This window comes from Peromyscus eremicus, chromosome 9 (assembly GCF_949786415.1).
Source record: "Peromyscus eremicus chromosome 9, PerEre_H2_v1, whole genome shotgun sequence".
NCBI lineage: Eukaryota > Metazoa > Chordata > Mammalia > Rodentia > Cricetidae > Peromyscus > Peromyscus eremicus.
Genome location: NC_081425.1, coordinates 53,997,671 through 54,021,278, shown reverse-complemented (window position 1 = coordinate 54,021,278; position 23,608 = coordinate 53,997,671). Strand labels below are relative to the sequence as shown.

Here is a 23,608-nt window from a genome sequence, read left to right as displayed (position 1 = left end):
ATGGGCAGGAAACGCTCTGCCAAACCAGGACTATCAAACAAAGGTCAGCCCAGAGACAGTCAAGATAAAAGGGATTAACTATAGAAAGGAAATGTGACCAGGATACAACCTCTTCCCACTAGAACCACACAGGCATAAGAATCCAAAGAATGTGTTAGAAATGAACAGATAGTGAAAATCAGGTATACATTGAGTTGATGAGGCATATAGGAGGGCTAATGTAATCTTCCATACTAAATAAAATGGAAAAGCCAATTCCTAATTGGATAAAAGACTAGAAAGAGTTCAGGAGGAACTGAAACTCATCAGAAATGAGGAGGCGTTAGAAGGAACTGCTGTTTTGCATTATGGACTAGTAAAAATAACCAGGGACAGTGAGATGGCTCCATGCTTAGGTAAAGGCATCTGATGACCTCAATTCAATCTCTAGAACCCACATGATGGAAGGAGAGGACAGACTCCTGCCTTGTGGCCTCTTACCTCCACATGCATGAGGGGCACATGCATGTCCACACTCATATGCAGGCAGGCAGATAGACAGACATAAATAAATAAATAAATAAATGTAATTTGAAACATTTTAAACTTTTACAGTTAATGTATCTTTATGACTGGTACAACTTACAATTGAGAAAAATAGTGATGAATCCTGGAAAGGCAGGCAAAAGCAAAATTAAAACAATAGATAACAAGTTTATTGTATAATGTGAAGCTGACTAAAAAAGGAAATAAAAGAGAATTTGGTGGGGGGGGAGGTTGCTGTGGAATAATCCTTCTGTACTGTGCAAATATATGTTGCTATGATTGGTTTAATAAACAAGCAGACTGTTCAATCGCTGAACCAGATAAAGTTAGGCGGGAAAGCCAAACTAAGAATGATAGGATGAGAAAGGTGGAATCAGAGGGTCGCCAGCCAGATGGAGAACAAGTCGGACACACAAAATGGGATAGAGGTAAAAGCCACGAGCCTCAAAGCAGCACATAGATTAACAGAAATGGGTTAAGTTGGCCGGGCGGTGGTGGCGCACGCCTTTAATCCCAGCACTCGGGAGGCAGAGCCAGGCGGATCTCTGTGAGTTCGAGGCCAGCCTGGGCTACCAAGTGAGTTCCAGGAAAAGGCGCAAAGCTACACAGAGAAACCCTGTCTCGAAAAACCAAAAAAAAAAAAAAAAAAAAGAAATGGGTTAAGTTGTAAGAGCTAGTTAGTAACAAGCCTGAGCTATCGGCTGAGCATTTATAATAATATTAAGCCTCTGAGTGATTACTTGGGAACGGCTTGTGGGACAGAAAAATTCCAACTACAGTGGGGGCCATAAAATGGTATGGTGAGGTGAATAAGAATGGACCCCATAGCTCATGTGTTTGAATGTTTGGTTCCCTGTTTGGGGAGGGTTATTAATCCTTCTAATTACTAATCCTAATCCAGCAGGTCTCAACCTATACATTAAAACTCATTGGCAAACCTGTCTCTAAAAATACTTAACATTATGATTCACAATAGTAGCAAAATTACAATTAGGAAGTAGTTATGAAAATAATTTTATGGTTGGGGAATCACCACAAAATGAGGAACTCTATTAATGGGTCACAGCATTAGGAAGGCTGAGAATCACAGGATTATGGAGTGTGGTCTTCTTGGAGGAAGTGTGTCACTGGGGGTAGGCTTTGAGGTTTCAAAAGCTCACACCAGGCCCAGTCTCTGTCTCTGTCTCTCTTACACTTACACACACACACACACACACACACACACACACACACACACACAATCACCTCTCCAATTTGTAGATAAGATGTAAGCTCTCAGCTACTGCTCGAGTGACATGCTTGCCTGCCTGCCTGTCTGCTGCCACGCTCCCTGCCTTGATGGTCATGGACTTACCCACTGAAACTACAAACAGGTCCCCAATTCAGTGTTTTGTTTTGTTTTTACTTTTTTATTTTTTATTTATTTTTTTTATTTTTTATTTTGGAGCTGAGGACTGAACCCAGGGCCTTGCACTTGCTAGGCAAATGCTCTACCACTGAGCTAAATCCCCAACCCCTTGTTTTGTTTTTTAAATAAGTTGCTTTGGCCATGGTATCTCATCACAGTGATAGAACAGTAACTAAGACAAATATATTAATTCTGGTTGTATTTCATGATGATATACACTTGTCAAAACTCACTGAATTACATGTTAAATACAGTGGCTTTTATGTAATTACATCGTTCATTTAAAAAGCCACAACTGGATACCACCATACACCCACTAGAATGACTACGGTCAAAGAGACTGACTGTGTACACAGTTAGCAAGGGTTAGGTGTAACTGGACCTTTGTGCTAGTTGGGTTTTGTCAACCTGACACAAACCTAGACATATCTGGGAAGAGAGAAAAATGTCCCCATAAGATTGGCCTGTGGGCAAGCCCATGTGATATTTTCATGAGGTAGAGCCCAGCTCATTGTGGGTAGTGCCACCCCTGGGCAGGGGTGTAAGAAAACAGGCTAAGCAAGCCATGAGGAGCAAGTCAGTAAACAGTGTTCCTTTGTGGCCTCTTTATCAGTTCCCGCTTCCCAGGTTCCTGACCTGACTTTCTTCTATAATGGACTATGATGCAGAAATAGAGGATAAAATAAACCCTTTCCTTTCCAAGTTGCTTTAGGTCATGGAGTTTTATCACAATAGAACCCCAACTATGACAATTCTCTCTTACCATGCTGGTAATTTCTTCTAAAGTTACACAGATCCTGTGACTTATCAATATTATCATGCCTAATTATTCAAGATAAATGGAAACATACACATGCAAAAAAAAAAAAGGCTTTGGAGGAATGCTTACTGATGTTTTCATTCTTTCAAGCTAAATGTGGAACTCAAGGAAAGGCACAGTGATGTTTGAGTTATGGCATGTTTATATAATGAGTACTATTCAACAATTCAGAAAAAATGTACAACTTTATGAATGACTCTAAAAACCATTATAATGAGTGAAAAAAACCAAACAATAGACATGTGTCATCCCACTGACACAGGGTTCACTAGCAGGTAGTAAAGTAAGTAAGTAAGAACATGGAAGTAAGAACAGTGGCCAATGACTGAGGTGGGACTCGTATGTAAGAAGGAAGCTCGGAGCACTCTGGGGTGACATGCAGGCTGTGTCATCTGATAAAACTTATTCTACTGTTTATCTAAGTTCATGTTACAGCATATAAATTTTTCCTTGATGTGGAAAGGGAAAGGAATAAAAAACTTATCAAGTGAAAATTACTATAGAAATTAATTACTTCTAACAGGTTGGTATCATTCATATACGGGTGAGAACTTTTGTTTGGCATGGTCTCTGAAATGAGTTTGTCAGGTGTGAAAAACAACAGGCATCTTTCTCCATGGCTGTACTTTGTCTTGTGTCTCACCAATGACATTATCCATCCTAGTTACTCCTAGCATGCTCCCAAATTGATTTTGAATGAGTTTTTTCTATTTCTAAAATAGAATTGCAGCACAGACCTGCAATTCATTTACTCAATCAACAGTTGCACAAGCTAGGAAACCAAGACATGGAGTATTTCTCTGCCCTAATCGTTACTTTATAATGCAAAGGAGGGGGGGGGGGAGAATTAGCCGAAACAACAGAGCCATAGAAACAAAATTTCACAGGGATTCAAGTCAGGAAGGAATGAAAGGGTACATGGGGAAGGCTAACTTAGCAGATGAGCTACTGGGGGAAGTGTGGTTAGAAGTCTCTGAGGAGGTCCATCAGGGCTGAGGTTTACATGACTCATGTGGCCGTTCATTCATTATACATAAAAACACTTCTTGAAGTGGAGTGCATCAGACATCATCTTGAAGAAGGAAGGAAACAGATCCATAAACAAGTAACCAAATACAAAGGGGCCTTTAATGGAACTGCTTGGAGACTCTGGCTCACAAAAGAGTGTGTTATGAATATGCTCCAGACTCAGGCAATTACTGGGGAATGCCGAAGACTTCCCAGGCAATCAATGAAAGTGCCGTTCAATGGGTGACTTATAGAATGTTCCACACAAACACCTTTTATTTCGCCATCACAAGATAAATGTGCTGTCCTGCTCACACACATATAAAAGATCAATAAATTATGCTTATCCTCTCAGATATTAAAAGCCAAGGACACGGAGGAAGTTGCTGTTTATAGCACCCACATGACACACGGGGCAGAGAGGAGGCAGCATCCACAGAGGAGGAGCAGGTGCTAAATCCTGTTGTTTTTCCTTTAACTATCTCAGGCCTGCTAGCTTAATTAGGCCAGAGTCAAAGGTTGTACCCCTGTGGACCAGGTAAACCTGTCAGGTTTCCAGGGCCAGAACCCAGTGAGCCAGCCTTCCCTCAAACAGAAGTGCAGAACCTGGGGGCTCCTGAGCCAGCTGGGTGCCAGCCCTCACAGGACTGAGAAAGTCTCAGTATGAAATCCCTCATTGCAGAGGACAGTGGGCCGCCTTTGTCCCAGGGGAGCATTCCTGCCACCTCCCGGAGCCCAAAGCCTCAGCTGCTCACATCTAAAGGCCCTGGGCTTTTGCAAATAATCTGCAAGGTCGAAAGGAAGGGAAGATAGTCAGTTCCATTCTGTTGTTTCTTCGCAATGGATAAATCTACTGGCCTCTCGGCAAGCAAGGCTGCTAATGAAAGCTTGAGCGTGAAGGACTCAGGGCACCTGAGACCTAACCACTTCCCTGTTTAAAAATAAATAAGCAATCGGCATTGATAAACACAGGGTTTCTTTCCCTGGCATCAAGCTGTCACCATGGTCTTGCTGGGCACTCAGAACTCAGTCTTTTAGATGAGGAGACTTTAGTCTTGGGCCAGGTCAGCATGAATAATATGCATACCTTCTGAGCAAGAAAGGGTGTGGCTTTCTTCTTTAATTCAGTTTTCTTTTTGAGACAAGGCATCATATAGCTTAGGCTGGCTTCAAAACTGCTGTGTAGTCTAGGATATCCCTGAACTCCTGAGCTTTCTGCTTTAGCTTCCTGGAATTACATACAGGCATGCACCATCACACCCAGCTTCAACTTTCATTTTTTTTATTTACTCAATTAAGTTAGTTTTGACAATTTTATACATGTATATAATGAATTCTGATTACTCTCACTCAACTTTTTTTTTATCATTTTAAAGTGTGTGTGTGTGTGTGTGTGTGTGTGTGTGTATGTGTGTGTGTATGCGTGTGTGCACAGGTGCCTCCAGAGGCCAGAGACATTAGATTTCCTGTAGCTGGAGTTGTGTTTGTGAGCCACCTGATGTGGATGCTGGAGAACCGAACTTGGGTCCTTTGGAAGAGCAATAACTATTTTAAGCCACTGAGCCATCTCTTTGGCCCCTTCAACATTTATTTTAAAGCAGAAAAGGATCCTTGTTTGCAGAGCCTGGTAGACATTTGATGAGTATGTTGAGAACACAAAGTCTCTTTGACCTAGAGCAGACTATTGGAAGGAGTGTGGAATAAAATCTGTACCTACAAACCATACAAGTGTAAGGTGAGGGCGGGTAGAGCTGGCAGGACTGCCAGAGACAAGGCCCCACTCCCTCATGAAGAGAACACATCTGGGCTCTGGAAGAAACTACCGATCTAATGCAATGAAGCCTTCAATCTCTTCATCCTTCACACTCACACACACTCCCGTTTTTAAGACCACTCCACTATAAACTCTAACTCTGGCTAAAAACATTAAGATCTTTTTCTGTTTACCTAGGACAGATGATAACAGAGAACACACATCTCTATTTTCAACTAGAGCATAGCTCCATGGACAGGAGATTGGCTCTAAGTGTTAGGGTGCAGGTTGAAGGGACAGGTCACAGTGAACAGACAAGAGGTGACACACATCCAGACATGTCCAGTGCAAGACAAGGGACACACCTTGCCTTGGGGGCCTTCATAGAACTTCTCCTCTAGGTGGGTCAACATGGTCACGTTGGTTTCCAATTCCTACTCCCGAACTGAATCTTGGCCTCAGGGTAGTTTGGGGATGTGCTATCTAGAAAGCATTTTTTTTTTTTTTTTTTTTTTTTTAACAAAAGGTGAATGGCCCAGCAATCAAAGGCACAGGTACTACTATACTCTACTATACCACACCCTTTGCCCACCCCTTGATCTAACCAATAACCCCGGAGACCAGAATCAGTCTGACAGAGCTGCTGGGAACATTCCAATGTGGGCATTCCAGAAACTTCTTTGTTTTCAGGTTCACTTGCCTCTGTAGATTCACAGGCAGCTGCCCAGATGGGTCAATGCCAAGTACTAGTGCTTGATGGATAATGGAACCAAGGTACCACTCAGGAAAGAGCTGTAATTTCCACATCAGGGGATTGGACAGATGCCTATGTCTAAAGAACATATGTTAGGATGTATTTCAAGAGCACATTCAAACATTACCTTGAAAGAAAAATTGGGAGAAGGCATTCTCTGTTTTATAAGGCTTATTAGGAAGGCTGCACCATAGCTCAGTTAGTAAAGTCCTTGCCACAGAAGCCTGAGGATCTAAGTTTGCTCCTGAGCACCCATCTGAAAACCTGGATGTGGCAGTGTATGATTATATTCTCAACACTGGGAAGAGGAAATAACAGAATACCCAGCCGGCCAAGCTGAGCTGCTCAGTCTCAGATCCCAGAAGGAGACCCCGTCTCAACAAAGTGCGCAGCTCCTGAGGAATGACAGATTGGCCTCTTGTTTTCAAATGCATGCATGTGCATTCCCCCACACATACACCACATGCACCCACCCCAACATGTGTATACACACACACACACACACACACACACACGCACGCACGCACGCACGCACGCACGCACGCACACATGGACTCGATCGGAGAAGAGACATTTCAATGGCTGCCGCATTTAATTAACGTCTCTCCCAGACACACTCCTACTACCACATGCCTTTATAAAAACACAGTTCAGGAAAGAATGTTCCCAGAGGTGTGTCTGATGACAAGCTGCACATAAGGTAAAGGTCAAGCAGATGTGGGAAGTGACCATGCACCCTCAACAAAACATGATGAAGCCCTAACTGCTTCCCAAGCTAAAGCCAAATGTCTGCACGCAGAACTTGTCATCAGATTCGAGCTGCTGGGCTCGCTGCCATTTATGTTTGGAAAGGCAGTTGTTTCTATAACTAGGCCACAGTGACAGCATGGATTCAGAATTATAAAATACCTCCTAAGATCTTAACTAAGACAGGGCAACAGAGTATTACAAACATATGGAGGATCCCAATGTACCTTTTTCATCTAGTAAATTTGACGTGCCATTACGGGGTGTGTGTGTGTGTGTGTGTGTGTGTGTGTGTGTGTGTGTGTGTGTGTGTGTGACATGCATGTGGAAGTCAGAAGACAACATTCTGGAGTTGGTTTTTCTCCCACCATGGATACTTGGGGGTAAACTTAAGCCATCAGGCTTCAGAGCGAATGCTTTCACCAGATCAGCCATCTTGGCAGCCTAAAAGTTGGTCTTGGTGGCTTTGGGGATTGAACACTAGGTGAGGCATATCCTCAGCTCCTGATTCTGTTTAGTTCATTTGCTTTTTGTTGTTGTAGTTCTTTTGGTCTCTCTCTTGGCTTATGGCCACTGAACAAGGCTCAGCAAACAATGAAATGAGCATAAAGGAGGGAATAATGGCTCCAAGGATAGCTGTTTAAAAGCCGTGGTCACACAGGACTACAGCATGTGACAACCTGTTTTCAATCAGACACGCCCAGAAAGTTAGCTAGCTTCCTATGTCACATTATACTTGAGAAGCTACAGCCCCTCAAAAAGATGATTACTAAGCCTCTGCTAGAATTTTAAAATTTTAAATGCACCCCTCTCTGTCAACTCTCTGTTAGGAGGGTTCATTAACTGCAGTGACAAAATGTACTACCAGGTAACTGACCTGCTGCTATGACACCATTCTCTGTACCTACTTGCAAAGGCCTGCTTGAGAATCCATTTTTTTTTTTTTTATTTCTTTTCATTGGTCAGGTTGAACATCCTTTTAAAAGTCCAAAATGCAAGGCTCTAAATTCTAAAACCTTTAGACTCTGGAATCAAGTCATAAGTGGGAAATTCCATTCCTGACCACGTGACAGGTTGCAGTCAAAGGGCAGGTATGCTAAAATATACTCTACAAAATTACCTTCCGGTTATACCTAACAGGTGAATATGAAACATAAATGAATTTTGTGTTTTTACTTGGGTTCTCCCAGTGTTTTATGATATGTATTGAATATGTAAATACTCCAAAAAAATTTAAACCCAAATCCTCTGCTTCTAAGCACTTTAGACAAAGGATGCTCTCAGTCTATATGTGGAAATGGGCTTTCTGACTCGGGTGAGTTTTACTGGCCTTGTTCCATATAAAAGTAACGTGTAAAAAGGGAAGCCCCAAATGTCCATGCGTCTTACTCCTTTCCACATTCCAGGGCTGCCCATCTTCCCTAATTACTGTCGGAATATTTGTGTTATCCTCTGAGTCTTTAAAAATGACTCTGCATACAAAGCTTTCTCCTGGGCCTGCCTCTGCGGAGCTCAGACCACCTGCGAGACAATATCTCACTTAGTTACTTCTCCCGGGGGCTGACTGTGTGCGATGACCTCAGAGTCCCCACGCACATCAGCCTCTCATGCTCTTGAGCTCATGGGTGGTTTAAGGACCTGACAGAGTCGGTTGATGGACATGAATTCAGCACAGAAGACCTGCACTTAGAAGAGAAGCACCCTGGGCTTGAAGCTATCTGTAGTAGATTTAGACTACTGAAAGGCTCCGTGGTGACTGGATGCTGACAACCTTACACTTATAAAGCACTACGTATTTTTCAATGCGCCACCCTGTGATTCATCACTTCTAAGTCAATGAGCGACCCAAATTTAAATGGAGCATTCACAGCACCAAGAGAGCTGAAGCACCTTGTTTGGGGACAGTTAGCTGAGACAGGAGTGAGCCACCTAACCTAATGTAGTCCTCCATCTGTCTCTACCCTCAATGGTCTCAGCAGCAGTAGCGTCCTCTTCTCCCCATAGTGTCTGGATATTTGTTTGTTTACTTACTTTCTTGTCTTGTCTTTCTAGGTAAACCCTATGAGAGTCTACCTGGCTGTTTTATCACTCCTTGGACCAGAGTTAGAACATCTTCTGTGCTTAATGCACTGGGCACAGGGTAGGCGGGAAGCAGGTATGGCTGAAAAACAAGGTGACTGTAGCTGAAGTGCCCAGTGTCTCTGTCCACATGCTCGTGGGTCTGGAGCAGGAAAGAACATTCGGGAATTGCAGGGGGCGGTGGATGTCTCATTGCCAAATACCTTCCAGGCTTCAAGGGAGCAAAGAAAGAGCACCAACCTCAGGCAGATCAGTGCCAAGGGACTCTGCTTCAGGACTAAAGGAGTTCTCTTCTCTTACAGTCTCTAAAGGCAAACAACTCTAGGGAACTACAAAGAAGCCGTATACAGCTTCTCTACCAACTCACTTCCTTCTTTCTTCTTTAACAAATTAAGTTGGAGGGGCCGGTTATGAGATACAAAGGACAAGTAAGAGCAGCTCTCTCTTTAAAGATTGAGGTCTTCTGTCTTTAAGTCAAAGATTCAGCCGTCTATAAGTTTCTCAAGCATTTAAACACGGAGTTACCATATGACAACAGAGCAGTCATAGTTCCTGGGGTCTACCTAAGAGGAATAAAAACATATCCACACAAAACTGGTCCGTGAAGTTTAGAGCAGCATTATGGTTGAAAGATCTAGACAGCTCCAACATCTGTCTGAGGATGCATGGATGAACTGTGGTTATGTCCATGCAAGGAATGCTAACTGAAAGAAAAGGCAATGGAGTATTAGTCCACGCTGGAGTATTCATGAATCCTGAAAACACTAATCTCAAGAAGCCTGCCACAAAGCACCAGACACTGTTTGGCTGCACTACTATAAAAGTCTATAATAAATAAACTCACAGAAGCAGAAAACAGGTATGCATTTGCCTAGAGTCAGGGGAATGGCTGATAAGTGGTAGAATTGGGGGGTAATGAAAGTAGACAGTGATTGACAGTTACCCAACTCCATATACTTAGTAAATAACCACAGAATCATAGACTGTGTGAGTAAGCTGTGTGGCATTTGAGTTATATCTTAATAAAGCTGCTGTTAAAGCAAAAACATATGCAATAACCAAATCCTTGTGTGGGCTGCAGAGGGCAAGAGATTGGGGGGTGCTTCCCAGCTCATCACGGTCTCTTATTTCACCTGCACTCATTCCAGACTTTTGCTGAGGGCCTATTGCACGTCAGAAGCTATGGTGGGCACCCGGAGATTGAGCAGGAGTCAGCTGTGCCTCCAAGCAGTCATTGCTCTTGGGGAGTCACTCACTGAACCACAGGGCAGGAAGCAGCCAGAGTCCTCAGTGGTATTCTGTTGTGGGTTGTGGGCTGAAAACACTAAAAAAAAAAACAAAAAAAAAACTGTCTGGGAGGACTGGGGTCCGTGCCAGAACAGCACACACAGATCAGGCATGCTTGTCCCAAAGGTGGGGTGGGGCAGAATGTGCCGAGGGAGAGTCCCCGAGTCACCAACAGGAAGTTTCAAGACATAAAACCCTGGAGGCCAAGAAATGGTGCCAGCCTTACCCTGGCATTCTCTCCGGCAGTATCATGGGTGTTTCCATTTTGTTTATTTGTTTTAAAGGAAGACAGGAGCAGGGAGTGGAGCAATGAACACAAGTCATTACTCAGCATTTCCTGCAGGTCTCGTGTTTGCAAAAGCACTCCTGCTCCCAGTCCTCAACGGCCTGAAATAATAGAGGAATTCAAGCCTTGCGCCAAGAACTCAAAGTACTGAGCAGATACAAGAGCCTCCCCCTGAGTGCTGGGCAAGGCAGGCACTACTTCAAAATGAATCCCATAAAAGAAACACTATTGGAAAACTATAATCCGATGTAATAATCTGTGCGGAACTAACATGCCACTCGGAGGTTATGAACTCTGTCCGTATATGTTTCTCTGCACACACCAGGACATGAGCCCACTCTGAAAACACAGGGGGTGGCATCCTTCTCTGAGAGCCTCGAATTCTAAGAGCGACACACAAACACTCTATGGAAACAATTACAAGAAAACTGTTTCCTTGCTGGCTGGGTGGACAGCTCCTGATCATGCCCAAAGCACAGTATTGGTGTGGTTTTCTGTATGATGGTCAATAGGTCAGCACTCCCTGCAATCACACTGTGTATGATCAGCGATATCCTAAAAGAACCATGGATGGAGATCTTGGGAACTCAATCATATGGGATTAGAAGCAGATGAGATTTCTGTGTCTGTATTTATATCAAATACAATACAGACATCCCCAATCCCAAACTCCAAAATCCAAAATGCTCCAAGACTCAACATTTTCTAAGCACTGACGTGATATCACAGGTGGATGACACACCATGATGAAATTATCTAAAATACTGCATATAATTATCTTCAGGCTATGTGCATAAGACACATAAGAAAAAAAAAGATGAATTTACAACTAGGTGCTATTTCCTAAATATTTCACTATGCATATTCCAAAATCCCCAACCATGTGAAATCATAAGCACTTGCAGTCCCAAGTATGCTGGGTAAGAAATGTTCAACCTGCATATTGAACCAAGATCAGTTCTCAGTGAGACCACCAGACAAAGTGTAAGAGTGGACACACTCAAACTACACTAATATGTATTCTATGAGGACAGCATGCTTCAAATAACTACCACAAAAATATATTAGAGCCACATAAAAATTTTAAAAACCAACCTTTTTTGAGGAAACAATCTTAAGAATGCATTTCAGGGATGTTGTTAACTTTATGTCAGATCAACATCAATACTCTATTTTTCTCTGATGCACTCCATAAGGCAGTTATGAAGCACCCCCTCCCCCACCGAAACACACACACACACACACACACACACACACACACACACACACACACACTCTCTTTCTCAGAGAGAGAGAGGGGGGCAGGGGGGAGAAACAGAGACAGAGAACATACTGGAGACAAAAGAAGAATTTCCATGCCAAAATCTGCAGAAAGACAAACCCCAAAGAGACCAGCCTAGTACTTGTGGCAGCGTCTTGCCTGGGGCATTTGCTGATGTAAGAAAGGATGTCTGAATGGCTTAAAGTAGCATTTTAAAGGGCCTTATGGGGCCACCAGGACAAAAATTAGAGAGCTGTGCCTCACAATGAGTTGGCTGTAATTTCAGTAAAGCATAAAGCACTACCGTGGATAAAAACAGTTAAAAGGCTTAATAAGCAGGAATTGGATAGAGTTGTTTAGCACAGTTCTAAAATGGTACGCATATATATTCTAAAAACAGGTTTGAGACTACATAAAGCAAAAAACTCCCATTTCTGTAGAGACAGAAACTACAATCATGGTGAAAAACTCAACACAGTAACCAAAAAAGCAGAAAAAAAGTTAGCATATAGCAGATTGAAAAACTGGGTATAAAATCTGTCCAAATGTCATGTATGGAACTGAATACTCAATGATCCTTAAACGTACATTTCTTCAAGCCCACATAGAAGTTACAAAAGTTGAACACGTGCTTTTAACCTGCACGATGCGAAAGTATGTCCACAGGGACCAGAGTGGAGATATATATATATATGGCCCCCTGGCAAAGGACTGACCTAGTGGGGTCCGAGGGAACTGTGGTTTCCAGAAGCAAGAGTCCTAAAATACATATGTCAGGTATTATGAGTGTAGTGGGACGTTAGAACTGATGCCTGGTGAGGCCTTAGTTTGCTAAGGGTGACAGTAAAAGAAGGAGCATGGATGGAGAGTCCACACGGTCCTCTCTGTATACATGCTGCCCCTGGAAGCTAGCCAGCTACAATGGGATGATATGGAAGGTAAAGAGAAATGCAAAGACCCAGCTTTAATGGAGGAAGCCATCAAAGCAGTTCCCCATGCAAGCAGGCAGATAACTCAGCTTAATTATGACCAAATCCTGCTTCCTGTCCCCCAGGCTTCCCATCTCTTCCCCTTCTTGTATCATCCTGTCTTAACCTAGAAATCCACACAGGCTCCTAGAGGATACTTTTGCCATTCCACTGTCCCAGCGTTTACCAATGCAGAGTATTGGTACCAACAAGCTTTGCTCTAAGAAAAATCTACCTCGCTTCCCGCCATCTCCTCACCCCAACTTTCACGGGGTTATGATAAACTAGGCCCAAAAGTCTGTCCTCTGTTTTGCTCCTCAACCTCGGTGGCTTAGGTATGCTTTTGTTGCCCTGGAGTTTGGGACTAGAGATGTAACATTCCTGGAGGTCTCCTAGGGTGGAATGGGTGGATGCAGGTGTCATCTGGGCTTTGTACATACAATCTTAAATATTGCCCAGGTTAACCAGAACCCCTGCCCACGCCTGAGCTAGTTGGAGGAAACAGACACACACAGGTAGGACCTGCTGTTACAGTCCTGACCCAGTTCTCTCAGAGGCTCGGTACCATCACAAGGCCTCACTCTCATTCTCCCCCAGTCTGGCAATGCTGGGCACTGAGTAGAAAGAGATTCAGCCCTAAATAGCAATGCTTCCTTCCAGCTCCCACAAGCCGGATGTCCCATGTATATCTCCCCTAGCCAACTCTGCAGCTGAACCCTTCTGCATCCAGTGGCAAAAACCTTGACTCTGGTGTCTAGGCGTATCCACATTCCCATGAGCAGGCTGTGTTGAAAAAACCCTCAGCATGGAGCTGTTATCACTTTGGGTACTTCCTAGGTTTTCACTACTACAGCAGGAGGAGTAGAGCACATGGGCCTTAACGCTAAGTGCTTTATTAATAAGTAATTCCTATAGACTCTTCCTGGGCCCCGCCCAGCAGGAGGCCATTGCACTCACCCTCATACATCTCCAGGATGTGGACGGTGTCACCGATCTGCAAGGAGAGTTCCACATCTTGAGACGCGTTGTAGTTATAGATTGCTGCGGATGAGAGGAAAAGGGATTAGGAAACATGCTGTAAAATGGCACATGCAAAAGTTAGTGACTGGTATATCTGTTCTAGTTCACTTCTCGGTTGCTGTGATAAGATACTGACCGGGTTCACAACTGGTCATCTAGAGAACCCACGGCAGGAGCTCAAGACAGGAACCTGGAAGCAGGAACTGAGGCAGAAGCCAGGAAGGAACATTGCTTACCGCTTTCATTCTCTGGCTTGCTCAGCTACTTTTCTTATCAGTCCCACCTGCCTAGGGATGGCACTGCCCACAGTGTGCTGGGCTACCTTCCATCAACCAATACTTAAGAAAAATGCCCCAAAGACAAGCTTACAGACCAATCAAATGAAGGGAATTTGTCAGCTGAGGTTCCCTCTTTCCAGGTCTGTTAACTTGACAATCAACACTAGCCATCACAGCATTTAACAAATCATCCTCTGCTGAATGAGTTCATGTGATCCCCTCTATGTAAAGCAGAAAACATGAGCTGTATTTCCTCCAACACGCTGACTGGTTGCCTAGCACATACCACATGCTGTGTCAGATAAAATACATAGATGTAGCCTCTACTCCCAGAAAAAAATAATAGTCTAGCGGGAGGAAGAAAGGTATCAAATATATAATGCCAGAAATAACTGTTTAATTAAAGTTGGGATAGCACTACAGAAGAATCCAGGCCAGAGAATGCAATGAGAAGTTCTGTGGATCCGTCCCCTTGTCCACGAAACAACAGCCAATCTGAAACTCATTTAAGCTTATGGTCTTTATTTAGGGCACAGGAGAGTGGTCTCTTGACTTCCTTGACATGTGCTCACCAGTCGAAAAGGCTGCACATGAAGGGCCATCTACCTCAAACAACAGAGTGATATAGGTCACAATGCAAGGATGGCACCAGGGCCCAGCTCTTGACAGTCTGGGGACAGAGTAACCCTAGTTACCTAGTAACATTAGGATGGGTAATGTTAGGGTCCCACAGAAAACAGCAGACTAACTCACAACTGAAATGGGGAAGAACAGGCCAGAGCTTTGCATAGGTATTTTATCGTAACTCCACACAAGTGACTAAGAAGCATATGAAACACGTTCAGCACTATTAGTCATGGAGGGAATGCAAATAAAAACTGCCATCAGATGCCTCTTCACACCTACTAGAACGCTGTGTTTAAAAAGACATTTACCAAGACTACGGAGTTACAAGAGCTCGAATCCCTGGCCGATAAGATTACAAAACAAGAGACCTTTCAGAAACTAGACTGGAAGTTTCTTAAAAGTGACGTAAATTTACTACACGACTCAGCAAATTCACTCCTAGGAAAGCAACGAAAAGAAGAAAAACTACGTCAGACCTACACAATACCCTTATCTCAATGTTCATGGTGGCTGCAGTGAGCCAAAGAGTAGCCCCTGAGATATCCACGCCAATCTCCCTCAACCTGTGGGTGCCACCTTATCCGGCAAAAGAGGTAACGGAGAGGACATGTAGTTATCTTAGGGTGTTTCCTACATGCTGAAGGAAGGGAAGGAGAAAGAATGGATGCCAAGATTTGCTGTAACCTAGCAACAGGAATAGCCGGCCACCACTGGAAGCCAGCAGTATCATGGGATAGACTCTCTCCTGAGAGTCTCCAGGGGCATGCAGACCAGTCCACACCTTCATTTCAGAACTCTGGGCTCCAGAACTTGAGATAACACACTCCTGTTGTTTCAAGCCATGGAATCTGTCATCATTTGTTACAGCAGCCACAGGAAACCAGCGTGGCTGTGTTAGTCACAAGAGTCAACAAGCAGAAACAGCTCAGCTGTGGCTGGGCACACAAACTACGGTACAGCTGTGTCTTAATATCTCTACCAGGGGGACTGCACAACCACACCCTGTGAAGATAGGAAAACATACAACCTTATAAAACATGATGTGGTGTTGACACAGAGCCTAAGCATACCCTCTCCTATTCTATTACTCTAGATGGCTAACAGTACCTAAAATAATGTAGTTGCTAGTAGGCAGCTACTCTACTGTATCACTTAAGAATTACAGCTGGTAAAGTATCTGCCCCATAAACATGAGGATCTGATATTGGAACCCATTTAAAAGCCAGGTGTGGGCACAGGTGCACCTGTAACCTTGCATAGGGGATATTAAGGCAGGAGGACACCTGGGGGCTCACTGGTCAGCCAGTCTAGATAATTAGTGAGCTCCAGATTCAATGAGAGAAACTGTCTCAAAAAAAAAAAAAAAAAGACAATGGAGAGTGATGGAGACAGTGGAGAGCTAAGGAAGGAGACACTTAATGTTGATCTCTTCCCTAAACACATCCTACATACATACACATGCATGTACACATACATACATACATACACTATTCACACATGCATACACACACGCAAAAGGAAAAAAAATGAGAAGAAAAATATCTACACATATTCAATAGACACAATATCCTTTCCAAATAGTTTTGATCTGAAATGAAATCACACCTTGTCAGGCAACATAAGAGTCCCTTTTCCATCGTCCATCATGTTGACTGGTTGCCTATTTTATATCACAAACTGTGTTAAAGAGTGACATCAGAGAGATAAACACGAGGTGTGGCTCCTGTGCCCTACTTAAAACAGGTAAGAGTGCTGACCATAAATCCATGCAACAGAATACCATTCAGCCATGAAAAATGATATACGACACATGCCACAACCCGGATAACCACAAAGTACACTAAGCAAAAGAAGACATGAGCAAATATGTCTTTTACTCTATTTATTTTTGAGATGTTCAGAATATGCTAATCTGTCAGACAACAGAGCAAATGATTTGCTGCTTGAGCTAGATATGAGGTCGGTCACTGAGCAACCTCTCCATTCTGGAACTTTTGAGGGAGGTGAAACACTCCCAATTGAACTGTGGTGACGATTCCACAGCTCCTAAAGTGACTAAACTGGGGACTGGGAAGAAGGCTCGGTGGTTAAGAGCTCTTGCTGCAGTCCTGAGGGACTTGGGTTCAGTTCCCAGCTAAAACATCAGGCATTGCAGAGGCAGCTGTAGCTCCAGTTCCTGGAGACCTAACACCCGCTTCTAGCCTCCACAGGAACCCGCTCCCATGTGGTACACATGAACCCACACAGGCACACACACATACACATAAATAAAAACAAATAAAATTTCAAAAAATCCACCCCTGAATTGGACACCGAAAACACATGGATGTCACCATCTGTAAACTATGCTTTGGAGAAAGTTCTTTTTAAACAGATGTATTTCTTGTCCTTATTAGCGAGTAATCTGCATCCACCCAAGAAAAAAGAACCAACTTGGAGATTCAGCTGTAAATACTACAAGGAATTTCACTGTCGGATCCATCTCTACATGTGTGACCACCACATGAGGATGGCCACTCAACTCATCTTCATTTCCTATAAGGGTCGTGAAAAACATCCTACCCGGTTAGGAAAGAAAGGTGTCCCTGTCCTTGCCCGGAACCTATTCTCTCCCTGGGCTGCAGCCTGGCTTGGGTCACAGTGAACGTGTCAGTGAGGGAAGAGACTAAGAACACCCCCGCCACCTCTCAGAAACGGCCTCCCCTTCATGAAGGAGGTCACAGTTTCAAACGGTGTCCCTCTGCAGTCTTGGTCTAGAAGCCTGAAAAAGTTATTTTCTATTGTGCTTTCAGAACAGGCTGTGGTTTCTGAATAAGGACTGGCTGGGGAAGTGGGTTAGGAGAAATGACACAGAAGGCAGGAGGAGGGAGTTCCAGCTTCCCTGGCCTGTGTGTGTGTCCCCAACCTGGAGCTGCTGCAGCCTCCTCGCCACACTACACACAGTTCAGCTCCTTCTGGCGGCTACAGTTGGCTCCGATGGTTTACCCATGGAGTATAGGGAGGGTTTTCTACAGCAAACCCGGCGCTGCAGTTCTGGGCACCACCTAGACCCCATTCACTGCCATCCCCTAACATGCTTCTTCCTACCACCCCTCCCCCATGGAAACAGGAAGCAGTGAGGCCACTTTGTCACAAGCTGCGCAATGACCATCTTCGCTCTTCCTGGTTCTTAGTCATGGGAAAGTAAGCAGAGGCTCTCAAAGGTAGCCCCGCACTGTGGGCTCCAGGGATAAGCATCTGCCTAGGATGGCTGGAATTACAGACATGCATGTATGAATGTACATAGACGGGAATGACCCTAATCACACATGTAGGCGCGCATGTAGGCGCGCGCGCGCATACACACACACACACACACACACACACACATCCCCCAAAGACCAGCAACCCCCAAACACTCTAGCCTTAACTATCCACTTTTTCTTCTACAATCTGTCAAATTCACCCTCTCCTCTAGCACACTGCCTTCGTCTACTCCTGAGGCACAGACTTAACCCGAAGAAGAATTCAAGGTACCAATAACAACCCTGTTTACGTATTTTGTTTGTGTATCACGGATGTCTCGTTAGCCTCCTAACTCTCTATATAGCTCTGACCACTTCTGATTCCCCAGCCTCCCTCCTCCCAGGGCTGGGATTGTGGTGCAGCCACCACACTCAGGGTATGTAATACTAGGGACTGAACCTCGGGCCTTTGTGCATGCTAGGCAAGCATGTTACCAACTGAGCCACATTTTCCACTCCTTGTTTTACTTTTTAAGCACATGATTGGTCCTTTACTTTATACCCCATTATCTTTGTCTTTCCCCACATCCTCCTCCCTAGTCCCCTTTCCCTTCAAATACCATCCTTTCGACTGTCACATCATACAGACATATATGTGCATGAATATGCATCTGTCATCCTCAGTCTGACTGACTGCTTGCCATGAGACTCTAGACTTCCATCCGTCACCCTGTAAATGTATAATGTCATGCTTATTTTGTTATGGCTGAATAAAACTCCATTGGGTATGCACACGTTTTCTAAAGGAACTATTTGTAAATACTATTTGTAACCCTCCTATAAGATGCACAGAGCAACTTGGTTGTTCACCACCTCTTCCCCCAGTACAACTATGTTTCTGCTTCCTTCCAAAGTGGCATCTGTGGTTTCCCATCACATAGGAACAGGATGTCAAAAACCACCTGTCCGGACATGTTAGCATACAGGAAAAAAAAAAGTATATTTCTTTCCAACTGCGCTGTCAAAGAGACAGACGCCCTCCAGCAATGTTCTTCAGAAAAGAGCTGAGATGTCTGTGTGTTCTATGTCATACCTCTGGGTAAAAGTATGAACAAGACTGTAGTCGCTGACAGCAATCTGTTCTACCTAACTCATCTCTTTAGAGCCACGCCCCAGGATCCCTCACATCTCCCCTGTAGCTCTCCTCACACAGCCTTGCTCTGCCACAGGGCAGCCAATTGGAGAGCTGAGACTAAGAAGGGGCTAAATTCAGCTTGCCAGCAGCAAGCCTCTTGGTGGGACTACACCATTCACCTCTGACCAGGACGGCCAGTAAGGTAAAGGTGTGCCCGCCCTGGAATAGTCTCGAAGTAGAGAAGAACCAGGATTTCTCTTACTAAATGAAAATGGAAGCTTCAAAGCCAAGCTTTATCATACAAACCCATGGCTGGTGATCACCTTGAGCTAACCTGATGCTGTTCTGAGCACAGGATAAATAACAACACACTTAGGGGAGAAACTAGTGTTTCATTCTAGAACATAAATAACTGTTATAAAGAAAATCAGGTGGCTGGAGAGATGGCTCAGTGGTTAAGAGCACTGTTCTGTTCTTTCAGGGGACCTGGGCTCAATTCCCAGAACCCACAGGGCTGCTTACAAATGTCTTGAATTCCAATTCTGAAGGATCTAGCACCCTTACACAGACATCCATGCAGACAAAACACCAATCAATACACATAAAATAAAAACAAAGAAACCATTTTTTAAAAAAGAAAGAAGGAAAGAGAATTGGGCAAAACGCTGGGGATGTAGCTTTGGTGGCAGACGGCACTTGCATAGGAGGCCCTGCATTCAGTCCCCATCACCACATGCACCAGGCATGGTGGCACAAGCCTGTGATCCACGGGAATGTGGAGGGAGAAGACTCAGGAGTTCACTCTTGTCTACACACACAATTGGAGGGCAGCCTTGGTTACAAAAACCCAAAAAGCAAAAGGAAAACTCTAAGCAGGGTGTGGTGGCCTATCCCTTTAGTCCCAGAACTGGGGAGGCAGAGGCAGGTAGATCACTGAGTTTGAGGCCAGCCTGGTCTACAGAGCAAATTCCAGGACAGCTGGGACTACACAGACGGACCCTGTCTGGAAAAGCAAAAATGAAGTGGACTGGGGGGAGGCGGTGCTAGGAAATCCTAAGGTTAAACAAAGCAGAATTCAAGACTCTTTTTTTTTTTTTTTTCATTTGCAAATGGCATGCCTTTCAAGGACTTACTTAATCTAGACCTCAGTTTGTCGTCTATATAACAAGAACCAGACTGGATGATGACTCAAGCGCCGTTAGCCCCAGCTTCCTGATTCATGAAGTGACAATCCAGGGAGACGCGCTGCTTTGAACTGGCAGGCACCACCACAATCTCTTGTTTTGTCTGAGGAAATTAAACAAGAATAGGGAGTCGCTGTGCAGAAACTGCTTCCCTGACTGCTTCGTGCAAGGTTGGGAGAGACAAATTGCTGGAATTCTTCCCTAAGCAGCTTACAGTTTATATCAGGAAAGTGTAATTTTTGCAGAGCAAAACAGACAAGACAGTATGTCTACAAATGTACAACAGTTTGCATCTCACCAAATCCTTGATTTAGGTTTCTCTTTGAAATGAGGCTTACACAAGAGAAGGGGGGGTTAGGATGAAAGAAAATTGAAAATTGCATAATAAGCAACCCAAAGAACACTTTCAGGAGCTACAAACGGGATCAGTTTTGATGAAGGAAAGTCTGTTGGCCATCAATTACAAACCTTCCTAATGAACTTAGATCTCTGAGTCCCCAAATTATAGTTCCCTAAGGAACAACTGGAACCTTTCATTTTTACAAATGAAATCTGCACAAGGACTGTCCAGCAAGCAAAGGATAAGGCCCTACTCGGAGTGCTTTGCTACTCAGAATATTTAGATCATGAGATTTGTTCATCTCTATTTCTGTGTATGATGTGGGTCTCTCTCTCCTCCCTCCCTCCCTCCTTCCCTTCCTCCCTTCCTTCTTCCTTCCTGCTTCCTTTTTCTTTCTTTTAGACAAGGTCTCATTAAGTTGCCCAGGGTGACCTGTCACTCACAATCCTGCCTCATCCCCAAGGCACAGGGATTACAGGCCTGCACCAATACGATCATTTTTTTATTTCATTATTATCTTTATCTGTCTAGATTTGGCTATTAGTTCTACTAGGACTAAAGATCCACAACTCATCTTTGATCTTCATTCTGGCTTTAATGTGTTAATATTCTCAAAGGCCGTATGGTTTTTTTATCTTTTTTTTTGAGACATGGTTTCTCTGTGTAACATTGGCTGTCCTGGAACTTGGAACTCTTGCTGTAGACCAGGGTGGCCTCGAACTCAGATGTCCACCTGTCTCTGCCTCCCAAGTGCTGGGATTAAAGGCGTGCAGCACCACCACCCAGTGAATTTTTTTTAATCTTAAATATGTGATAAGGATTAGAAAATGATATTTGACAGTAGTTATTAATACCAAGAAGTTTCAAAAGTCTATCATTTCAAGACAACAATTAGGTTTTCAACTGGCCTATCTGCACTGAGACGGCCATGTCCCCTCCTGCTCTAATCTTCCCGGGCCATGCCTGGGCCAGGATCAGGACACCTGCTGCAGTTCTTAACAACACTGCCCTTCTCCTCATGAGCAGGAGATTCCAGACTTTTCATTTATCCAACCACTCAGGAGAATAGTGGATATCATGACCAACTGACTGGTTATTATTCCAGAAGTTTCTTTTTTAAACTTTATTTCTTTTTTAAACTTTTCTAAACTTTATATTTATATATGCATTGGTGTTGTGCCTGCATGTATGTCTGTGTGAGGGTGTTGGATCCCCCAGAACTGGAGTTACAGACAGTCGTGAGCTGCCATGTGGGTGCTGGAAATTGAAGCCAGGTGCCCTGGAAGAACAGCCAGTGCTCTTAACCACTGAGCCATCTCTACAGCTTGCAATCCAGAAGTTTCTAGTCTGAAGATCCTATGTAAACACATGGGTTGACTACCTTGATCTAGATAGATATTAACCCAGCTACAGTTTACTGACTGGCTCACTGGCACCAGAGGTCACCTACAAGCCTATCTCGCCTAAATGGACACGAGATTAAATTTAATCTTTTAGGAGAGGAGAGCTGAAACAAGGCAATTCAAAATTAGAGAACAAAAGGTCTGTGGTCTACAAACACAGGGACTTTTCCCCCCACAGCTTCCTCATCTGAAGAACAGAGGTCACAGCCCATTGTCCACACGGTTTGTGGAGCCCAGAAAAGGGAATCTGTGCAGCGCCCCTTGGACTATGACTAACACCTGGCGGGGACTGACTCCCGGGCGTCACCTGCCCATCTCTTTCTCCCCTTCCCTGCTCAGCTTCCTATTTTGAGCACAACAGCCTCTGCCTGTGCAACCATTGCCACGGCCACCCTCATCCGTGTTAGAAGCCATTAGAAGAAAACTGGCCATCAAGAAGGACTAGAGAGATCAGAGGACGAATTCATCTTCAGTGTCCTTCTGGGGTTCCTGGACAATAACCTGCATGTGATCATGGGGCGTTTTATTAGAGGCAGCTAAGCATTCCCCTGGAGAAGCAGCACTTGGATCTGGGATGTGTTAGTATCTCTCTTTTCTATCCCTTCTGAGCATTTCTGTAATGATTCAGCTGAGGAGCCAGGGTGTGATTCAGAAGGCCAGCAATGCTCTTAATCATATACACTCCCCGTACCTCTCCCCTCTTTCACTGACCTCTCTGTTCTTTTCCACTGAGTTCTTTCTTGGTAATCAAAGTAGGAGTAGTAAAAGAGGAGGGAAAAATCTGATTGTAACAAGGCAGTTTTAGCCACAAGCTAATCAGCCCAGAACATCTACATCCAATCACAAAGGTTATCATAAGCTTGCAGTTGAGGAACCAGGCTTATTAGCACATGCCTCAAGTCTCAGCACTAGGGAGACAGGGGCAGGGTGACTGTCACAAGTTCAAGGCCAGCCTAGTCTACATAGCAAGTTTTAGACCAGCCTCTACTACATAGTGAAGACTTATCTCAAAAACAAACACAACGATTGCTCCTGAGATATGTTCTCATTAAATGAAGATAAAGATAGCTAAGATTAAAGCAGTCGTATCTCTGATACTTTTGAGTTTACTGCATCCAACTTATGAACAGAAATTGTAAGTGAGGTAGAAAATGAGAAGCTAGAAGCAAGATTTACACAATCTAGAAAAGACTGTTGTGGTACATTACTTTATCTAGGCAAAGAGATGTGTTACATTTGTTTCTGCTGAGGCATATTACTTTAACTATGTGAAGGTGTGCTATATTTGTCTTTGCTGCCTTTGTTAATGATGTAAAGATGTGTTATATTTGTTTCACCTTGCCTGCCTAAGGCACCTGATTGGTTTAATAAAGAGCCGAACGGCCAATAGCTAGGCAGAAGAGGGATAGGCAGGGCTAGTGGGCAGAAGAGAATAAACAGGAGGAGGAATGCAGACTCCAGAGAGAAGAGGAGGAGGAGAAGACAACAAGGAAGAGAGGAA

At 44.0% G+C, this 23,608-nt stretch overlaps 1 protein-coding gene across 1 annotated transcript in view; it reads right to left on the bottom strand.

Moving 5' to 3' along the window:
- Dock5 (dedicator of cytokinesis 5) overlaps positions 1-23,608 on the bottom strand; it is a 196,355-nt gene that overhangs the window by 121,436 nt on the left and 51,311 nt on the right. The window contains exon 2 of the mRNA XM_059273411.1: positions 13,854-13,937. Within this exon, the coding sequence (XP_059129394.1) occupies positions 13,854-13,937 (84 nt within the window). The remainder of the gene's footprint in view (positions 1-13,853; positions 13,938-23,608) is intronic.